This window comes from Dipteris shenzhenensis, chromosome 3 (assembly GCF_047967505.1).
Source record: "Dipteris shenzhenensis isolate YYH24624 ecotype China chromosome 3, Dip_SZ_1.0, whole genome shotgun sequence".
NCBI lineage: Eukaryota > Viridiplantae > Streptophyta > Polypodiopsida > Gleicheniales > Dipteridaceae > Dipteris > Dipteris shenzhenensis.
Genome location: NC_141598.1, coordinates 52,026,041 through 52,035,880, shown reverse-complemented (window position 1 = coordinate 52,035,880; position 9,840 = coordinate 52,026,041). Strand labels below are relative to the sequence as shown.

At 41.8% G+C, this 9,840-nt stretch overlaps 1 protein-coding gene across 2 annotated transcripts; it reads right to left on the bottom strand.

Annotated features, from left to right (window-relative positions):
* Window positions 1-489: 489 nt before the first annotated feature.
* LOC147903978 (pentatricopeptide repeat-containing protein At3g16610-like) lies at window positions 490-4,283 on the bottom strand. 2 transcript variants are annotated; one of them, XM_087369710.1, is made up of 2 exons: window positions 4,068-4,283; window positions 490-3,948 (listed from the first exon to the last, which is right to left on the bottom strand). In XM_087369710.1, the coding sequence occupies exon 2, from the start codon at window positions 3,928-3,930 to the stop codon at window positions 988-990; it is 2,943 nt and encodes a 980-aa protein (XP_087225836.1). In that variant the 5' UTR covers window positions 3,931-3,948; window positions 4,068-4,283; the 3' UTR covers window positions 490-987. The 2 variants fall into 2 exon arrangements, with proteins under 2 accessions (XP_087225836.1, XP_087225846.1); XM_087369720.1 differs by having other exon boundaries at window positions 490-3,881.
* Between the last annotated feature and the right edge of the window lie 5,557 nt (window positions 4,284-9,840).

The following is a 9,840-nucleotide window of genomic DNA, read 5'->3' as shown; positions in this document are numbered from 1 at the left end:
AACAGTCAGCCTGTGTGCTCTCCTAGAGCTTCCGTGGGCTGCATAGTGATGCCCTGCAAACACGCTTTCTTGCTGCTCCTGTGGCCAGCCAATGGTACAGCACTGTTTGCTCCTTGAACCTTGATTCCTGTGATCCTGCAGTGTACTGGTCTTCACCTTTCAGATGATCTGCAAGCTGGACTGGCTGTTACGTGACGCTCTTCGCTACTCCCGACTCATGCGCAATCTTTGGCCCACCAATAGTAGTTGCTGGCCTCCCTGCTGCTCTCCAAGACAGCCCTCAGTGAGGCACAATAGATGGATAAAATTGGACCCTTTATATAAGGCTGCAAACTGGCCCAACCCAGATCTGCAGACACATCATTGCCAACCTTGATGAGGTAGCCTTCCAGTTTGCACCTGTCTGCTGTAGTTTTCTGTCTGCCCCAACCAGTCTGTCTGCTCCAATCTGCTCCTGGAATCTGTGCAGGTCTGCAGGTCTGTCTGCTGCTGCATCTATCGCAGTCTCCTGACAACTTTCCTTGCTGTCCATGCTACCCACGACATGGCATCAACTGTAGACCTCCCCCATGTCCTCCTCATTTGGGGGTAACAGGTGGAGAGGTGACCCAGATAAAACCCAATACGGAGCTCCTGCCCACCTGTAATAGTAGACAATGTGGCAGCCCATGTGGCAACCTACAGTGCCGTCCCACATGCTTCTGGATATCTTCTTCCACCTATGCCCATGTGGCATCCAAACCTAATGACTCTCATGCCCCCCATCCCTACACTAGTACCATGTCCCTATGCTCTCTCCTCATATGGGGGCTTACAGGTGGGACAATGGATCCTATTTTCCAAAAAACGGTGCCCTACAACCAACCCAGTTGTTTCACAAGTAGTGCTCTCTCTTCAGGTGTACTGATTAGAGCGCATGCCAGTTTCTCACTGTACCTAGGGTTCCCCTTATCATCATTAAATGTTTCCTGTAGGACATGGTCCCAATCAAAGGTATCCTTCCTCCACTATACTGGAAAAAATATCTTTGAGCTTTACATACATATCATTGCTTGGAGGACGTCTCTTATGCCCCAACTCATATGTATCCACCAATCCACCAAGCTCAGTCCAACAGCTATTTCCTGGCCCTTTCCATGTATTAATGTTCTTTCTCATTGCAGCAATCTTAACATAATCCTCATGCATGTGACTATCTGCATATATGTTTGCCATCAAAATATATGCTGCTGAGGTGTTTTCATCTAAGGTTGCCACATTTTCAAAGGCCTGCCTTCCAACCTCAATATTCTTCCAATTTCTACAAGAACCCAATACCGCCAACCATGCAATAACATTAGGTTGGAAGGGCATCTTCTCCACCATTGCCACTGCCTCATCCAGCTGTCCTGCACGTCCAAGGAGATCAACCATGCAAGTGTAGTGCTCAATATTGGGGATAATGCCATGCTGTTGGCTCATCGCCTGAAAATACTTCTGGCCTTTATCTACAAGACCCACATGGCTGCATACAGTGAGAAGACTAAGAAATGTGACATCGTCCGGCTGTATGCCTTCTTGGCTCATTCTCTTAAACAAATGAAACACAAGTTCACTTTCTCCCTGGTAAGCATACCCTGCAAGCAATGCGTTCCAAGGCACAATATCCCTTGAAGGCAATGAATCAAACAATTCCTGGGCATCAACCATACTCCCACATTTAGCATAAAGGTCAATAAGACTGTTTGCCACAATTGCAGCAGACACAAAACCAACCCTGCTAATCTGAGAATGAAGTTCCATTGCAGTTCCTAAAGCTGCTGTGTTGGCACATGCTTTCAGGATGGCAACAAAGGTAAACCTATTTGGTGACAGACTTTGACCTTGCATTTGTGCAAAAAGTCTAAAAGCCTCCTCACTTTGTTCTTCCTTGGCATACCCCTGGATCATGGCATTCCAGGAAACCACATCACGATAAGGCATTTCATCAAAGACATTCCGTGCATCCTCCAGGCTCCCAAATTTTGCGTACATATCCAGCAATGTGTTTGCCACAAATACATTTGACTCAAAGCCACTCCTTACTAATTGGAAATGGATGGCTCTACCTTTCTTGGGGCAACCTGTTCTCTCAATTTTACCGTCAACTTGTTTCCTTTCTTCTAGTGCTGCCAGGCAACTGCAAGCCATCAATGCACCAACAAACGTTCGCTCACAAGGTTGGAAACGTTCTTGGTGCATCCATGCATATAGCTCCAAAGCGCACGCACCCTCTTCCTGCTGGGCATACCCCAGGATCATGGCATTCCAAGAAACCACATCACGGTAAGGCAATTCATTGAAGACACGCCGTGCATCTTCCAGGCTCCCACATTTTGCATACATATCTACTAAGGTATTTCCCACAAATACATCTGACCCAAAGTCACTATTTAACAGTTGGGAGTGAATGGCTCTACCTTTCTCCAGGCATCGTAGTTTCTCATCAACTTGCATTCCCTCTTCTAATGCTGACAGGCAACTGCAAGCTTTCAACACAGCAACAAAGGTCCAGTCATCTGGTTGGAAACCTTCCTGCCACATTTGTGAATACGCGTCCAAACCAAGGGCACCCTCTTCCTGCTTGGCATACCCCAGGATCATAGCATTCCAAGAAACCAGACTATGATAAGGCAATTCATCAAAGACACGCTGTGCATCCTCCAGGCTCCCACATTTCGCATAGAAATCCACCAAGGTAGTTGCGACAAACAGATCTAACTCAAGGCCAGCCCTTACCACTCGGGAGTGGATGGCTCTACCTCTCTCCAGGCATCCTGTTTTTGCAAATTTCTCATCAACTTGCTTCCCCTCTTCCAATGCTGCCAGGCTACTGCAAGCCTTCAATGCACCAACAAAGGTTCCGTCATTTGGGTGGACACCTTCCTGGCTCATTCGGGCACATAGGTCCAAAGCTAGAACTCCCTCTTCTTGATTGGCATAGCCCAGGATCATGGCATTCCAGGAAACCACATCCCGGTGAGGCAAGTCATTAAATACAGACAGTGCATCCTCTAGGCTCCCACATTTCACATACATATCCACCAAGGTGGTTGCCACAAATAGATCTGACTCAAAGCCTCTCCGTAATACTTGGGAGTGGATGGCTCTACCTTTCTCCTGGCATTCTGTTTTCAAAAAGTTCACATGGCTTTTCTTCCCCTCTTCCAGTGCTGAGAGGCTACTGCAAGCCTTCAGCGCACCAACAAAGGTTCGATCATTTGGTTCAACACCTTCCTCCAGCATCCGTGTATACAACTCCAAGGCTCGTACGCCCTCTTCCTGCTGGGCATACCCTTGGATAATGGCATTCCAAGAAACCATACTACGATGAGGCAACTCTTCAAAGACACGGTGGGCGTCTTCCAGGCTCCCACATTTTACAAACATATCCACTAAGGTGGTTCCCACAAATACATCTGTCTCAAAGCCACCCTTAACGGCTTGGGAATGGATGGCTCTACCTGTCTCCAGGCATCCTGTTCTCACAACTTCCTTGCCAACGTGCTTCCTTTCTTGCAAAGCTGCCAGGCTACTGCAAGCCTTTAAAACACCAACAAAGGTTCGGTCACTTGGTGGGATGCCTTCGTGGCGCATCCGTGCAAACATATTCAAAGCTTGTGCACCCTCATCTTGATTGGCATAGCCAGTTATCATAATGTTCCACGAGACAACATTGCGATTACGAAGGTTGTCAAACACAAGGCGGGCATCCACCATGCTTCCAGACTTCACATACATTTGCATCAAATTGTTTGTGTCATACATTGGAAGCTCATTTAAATGTTCCAAGGTATATGCATGTCTTTCCTTAACCGCATACTCTTGAGAAAGCCTCTTGTGAATTGCATTTCCATGTCTGCCTGCACCAAAGGGTTGGTGGCAGGGGGGCAGCCTCAGCTGTGGGCCCATAGGCAAGCAGGGAGCAACCTAAAAAACAAAGCCCAATATCCCAGAAGGGAGAAGGGAGAACTAACTCAGACAAAACATGACAACGTAGGTAAAGGGAACAAATATTGCAGGCATGAAGGCAAAGAAGGTGTACGCACCTTGTACTCCCTGGTGACCTGCGCTGCAAAAGAATGTTCATAGCTCGTCAATCTCCTTGATACGTATGCCTTTATTCCGTGGTAATTCAGTTAAGCCGAGAGAATTGCGGGGATAAAGGCAATGAAGGTCGATGCACCTTGTACTCTCCGGTGACCTCTGCTGCATATCCTTCCATCCCGTTTCCATTACAACAAAGCTACGACGTTCATCCATCTCCTTCAGGCTCCTGTTACAAAACATCATTTCATAATAGCAAAGAGTTGATAGAACAACTCATAGTTCTTCTTGATTAGCCTAGAAATGTCTTCAGTAAGCTTCTTGTGCAAAGACACTGACCTCTGACTCCTCTTGAACACAACAGTATTCCTGCAATCCCAAATGTACATAATGATCACCGCTCTTATTTGTTCCATCTCCGTAATTCTCAAGGCCTTTGCTACTGTCTCTAATTCATGCGGCAAATAAGTTTAAGTTCGGTCAGCTTCTCAGGTATAGGTATCTGGGTTGATATGTAATTCTTAGATTGCAAGGTCTCTTTCGAAACTCGTTTGGCAATGTCCTCTTAGAGGCTTATGTCATGGAGGGGGAAAAGGAGGGAAATAATCATAGCTATTTTGGATGCTTTCCCCTTGGAAGAGCCTAATTTGGATGTTTTTCCTATGATGCATGACATAATGATCCAAGGGAAAATGACACATGCTATAAACCAAATGTCACATCGATGGTTCTCAAGAGTGTGAGAATTAGCACCTTGAGATCTAAGGCATGGGTGCTATTTCCCACCGTCCCCCCCTATTTCCCACCTATTTCCCATAACACATTTGCACAACATAACAGAATTAGCTATTTCTTATTCTTACGTATTTCCCTTCCATGACAGGAGGATGTTTACAAACTAGAGCCGCCCATACCCGCATCTAGGCCGTGGGCAAGCAATCTTGCCCGTCCATGATTCATGGGCGGTACCCATGGTGCTCAATTCTGTAAACATCCTGAAAAGTTGCCACGTGACACCATCCCGCATTACAATGAGCCACTCCTCCATCTCTTCATAAACGGAGAATTTTCGGAGGATCATGTACCCGTAACTCCGATAAGGTCTGGCCACCTTCCAATAGCCATGTGCCCTTAATTCCAATAGCATCCGATAGGCATCATTCTTAACGGGTTGCAATTTGGAGTACACGTGTGCCCAATTTACCTGAGAGATGAGGAGCAAGAACCCTATACTTGGTCACAATCTTATACCAAGAAATGCATGGCAAGTGTATTGCCATCCTTCAATCACAACACACAAAGTTCAAGAATTTATTATAACAAGCAACAGGTGGAGTCTCCTGTGCCCCATCACAAGGTTGCAAGACGCAACCCCAATGTGCGATCATCCATGTTTTGATGTTGGCCAGTGCTCCTCTCTACGTGCATCCTCCTCTAACATTGTTTTTTTCAGTTGTGTCTTTTTTTCAAACACATCATGGCCATGTCATGGCCTAGTGCGTTGCTCCTAGTATGACATCTTGGATCTTGTGGCGTGCGGGTCTCTCTCCACTCATCAAATCAATACAAAAGGCATGCAACCTCTCTCTAGCCAAGCACCAAGTGAACACTTTCTGTATGCATCATGGTTCTCATTGAGCAATGTCAAATCCTCTCTACTAAAGTGTGAAACTTGGTGAACGCCTACCATATAACAATGATATTATTAAACTCAAAGTTCAATAGCTCCTCCCCTTATCAGATTGAGAGGCATGTCCCAACAAAACCTCATGCCTACCATCTCCAAAAGTATACCAAAGCCTTTGCAATATAAGAAACAATAATGGGCCCAACCCATGTGTGGTCCAATGAGCAACTACTTGGAGCTATCTACATATACAATTGTGACCCATCTAATCCCCTATGCTAAGAAACCATGTCTCCTCATGTTATCCCCCAATAAAGTCTAGTCGACCTTGTCATATGCTCTAGCGGAATCCTAGAGGAGGATCACGAGAGGCTATGATTGCTATTGGCCTAATTGCCTAAGATGCTCTCATCTATACAAACCTAGACTTGGTGTCATGGATATTATTATGGAAGAGAGGTTATAGACCCAAACTAAAGGCCTTCACAAATATCTTGTGATGAGTATCTAGGATGGTGATCACCAGCACCCAATGTCATCTCTATCCTCCACTCTTCTCTTAGGAACGAGGACAGGTCGACATTGATCTAAATCAAAGACCTCCTAGAAAGCGGGTAGAAAGCATGGCAGAGCATGTTGCTAACCAAGTCCTAAGATTGCCGAAAGAAGGCCGCAAAGAGTCCATCCTCTCTCAAGTGTTTTTTACGATCATCATCTGCAAGACCATTTGGGGGACTTGGCCAAATCTCCTTATGTGAACGCTCTATCTAGGTGTGAAATCCTATGCATAGAGCACTGGCCTATAGAAAGAAGCAATCGTCTTTGGATTTATATCTCCTAATCACATAGGTGCTAGAGTTATATCCTTGCAAATCTAGGAGATGAAATGGTAGGCAGCTTTATCTCTCTCCTAATCCATAAGTACATATGGGGGGCATTGGGTCATCCATGCAAATCTAGGACATGAAATTGGTATGACATTTTGTCTCTCTCTTACATCCATACACTATGTTTGGAGCATTGGATTCTATTTCTTTCCATAGGTTCCCTCAATTAGATGTTCTACTCTCATTTCTTCCTTGTAAAGAGGAATTAAAACAAAAAATTGTCTATGATGTATTCTGGTATGAGTATACTACTCATATGGTCTTTATTGTCTACAACTCTAGTCTGGTATACTATTTATATGCTTTTAATCACCTACAACTCTAGTTTAGCACAACAATATTGGTATGCAAGCCATGGGGAGTCTGGTTGTTGCTCATGAAGTATCTCAATGAAAGGGAGATCTTGTAGTGGGCCTTATTCCTTGTCTTGATGGAAATTTTGGTTCCACTTGCACGTTCTCACATACTAGATGAGAAGAGGTAATGTGATATCAAGACAATGCATGCTTATTAGATATAGTGAAGAATGCAAGGCTTACAATGTATGAGTTTCAATTCAAGGGATAGCTTATATTTTCGCAAGATGTCATTATGGTTAGTTTTTATTAGTTTGTCCTACAAAGTAGCCGTAGTTTGAATAACTCCGTAATGATAGCTCCAGTGAATACTCAATAGTTTTTGGTTACAAGGATTAGTAGGGCGCATGTGTTGCTAGAGGAATGTAGTGATTCAAGAAGGTGACGTGATAGGAGATCAAGAAACACAACTAGCATAGGTCATAAGGTCAATTTGAGGGAGATAAAAATTTGATAAATTTACCAAAGCTTTGCATAATTTGAGATGATGATCAAGAAAGCTTATGAGCCTTGCAATTTGTATGTGGGACTTTGCATATGTAACTTGATGTTGAAAGTGTGCTATGAACTATGCATACTTGCAATGAGTTCGAGCTTGATGTCATGATCTCCAAAAACTTCATTGTTAAACCAAAACATAGATCCCTTTTAATCTCTATCTTTGACAAGGGGTATATCCTTTGAGATATAGGATTTTCATAAAATGAAATCTTTCATCGCAATCACATTGCATGTTAGCATACATGTTGGACCAAGTGACTTTGATCTTTGCTTCAATGATCATTGTCAAAGCACATAATTCCATTGTCTAGACCTTGTACATAGTTTAAGTTATCATGTAATTGATTGTCATTATTTTTATGACTTACATTTTAGTTTGTAAAACTTATGTCTTATGCACATGCATAATTGGAACCCATTTTTGTTGGTAAATGCAATCCTAATTTACAAATTTCGGAATCATCTATGGAGTAAAAAGTTGAACTCATTGTCCTCTTAACCTATATCTCTTAGGACATCTACCCAAAAGACTTTTTTGATATTTGGTAGAACTTGATATGTTGCAGATTTGAAAGTGCTAAAACCATTGCCTATTGATTGGCTTTTTTGAAAGAAGCATTTCCAAGTAATTTGCACTTTGATTGCAATGTCAAAGACATATTAAAACATGAGTCCACTTTATTCACCATAGTGATGATGGGAAAATATATATATATGAATCCAAATGTGATATTTTAATATCAAACTCATGGTGATATATTTGTTGGATAAGCTTTTCTTCTTTTATAACATGTGTGTCTTGTTCCATTGACAATTATATGATTACATTTGCATTTCACCATAAAGACATTGGTCTTCTTTAGCATTATTCCATTTTCCCATGCTTTTGGAATTTTTTGTGTGTTGCACAATTTGCTCAATAGAGAAATTCAAATCATAATTTATGTATCAACTTTATCAATTTTGTTTGCTCAAAAAGCTATTAGACATTATCTATGCTTTATCTTTCTTTTAAAGATTTACATTTTCATTAGGTTATTGAAACTTTGGCATTTGTATCGATTACACCGATAGAATATGTATTTCAATGTTGGTATTCTTGTCATTGCTTACAAAATTTTGATTATTGCACTATGTTGGTGCTCATTAAACCCATACTATTTGTATTCTTTTCATTTCTAAGAGGTTATTGATTGTTGCAATATGTCTAGTGCTCTTTAAACCGATGCAATGTTACAAAATTATATTTCTGATATTTCTTACTTTGGATATTATTTTATTATTTTAGTCAAGTGTGACTATGGCAAAGTATTCCATAGGAGCGCATCAGACACGACAGGGGTCCTAGTGAATGCTTTGTGTGGTTTAGTTGGGGACGCCTAACTAGCTTGTGTTTTTCCATTCTAGACGGTCGGTATTGTGGGTGATTCCATGTTAATACTGATGTTGCTAGTGTTATTTGTGTTGTGCTCGATTATTGTACTTTGAGCGTGGTTATATTGGGATTGGTTGATTCGGTAGTTCATTTAACCGATTGTTATTAACTAATGTAATTGGTGGTAGCTTGAGTATAGGTGATGGAACTAATGGCGAGGATTGGAGTTAGTGGGAGGGTACCAATTGAGGTGTCACATGGTGCATCTTACATGGCCATGGGCTAGTTTTGTATTTCGATCATATTGTAAAGTTTGAGTAATATATTTTGGAGAGGACATAAATCAATTTTGGGCCCAAAGAGGCTATGTAAAGCAAATCCCTTATTTTGGAAGAGGGATAATTTTGGCTCCTTGTGCTTTAATGAAATATTATAAATACTCTAGATGAGGAAGCGTGAGCCACTCATCTGAGGGGGGGGATTGTACCTAGACTACTTGTCTTTGTCATTGTGTGATTGTCTTCTTCATCTCTAATTGAATTAAGTGGTGATTTTGTGTGATAGAGTTCTCGCCGTTTTTAGTTTCACGCAATTTGCATTGATTGCACCATGATCCATCTTGTTTAAAAAAGACATAATTTTTATCATAATGCACAATTTGTTTGTAATATCTACATTTAATTGTACCATTTGCATTTCATCTCCTTTCATTCTGTCATCTCCTAATGTTGAAGCTTTTATTGCATCTAAATTTCTTACATATTGGAAGTCTATAATAATTATTTCATTGATTACCGATTGTATTGCATTATCACGGATTGAGCACGACCATATTCACAAGTATAAATTTGGATTTTTGATGAATTTTGAGCCTTCCAGCAAAGTTTTCAATTTGGTGAAATTCCCTAAACATTACCACATTTTCGCCGTTGCATTGATTCCTTGAATGTGTGCTACTAACTGTGTTGAAACCTCTTAAAGCTAAAATGAGACTTAATGTTTTAGAACCCTTAAATTTTTTATTAAATT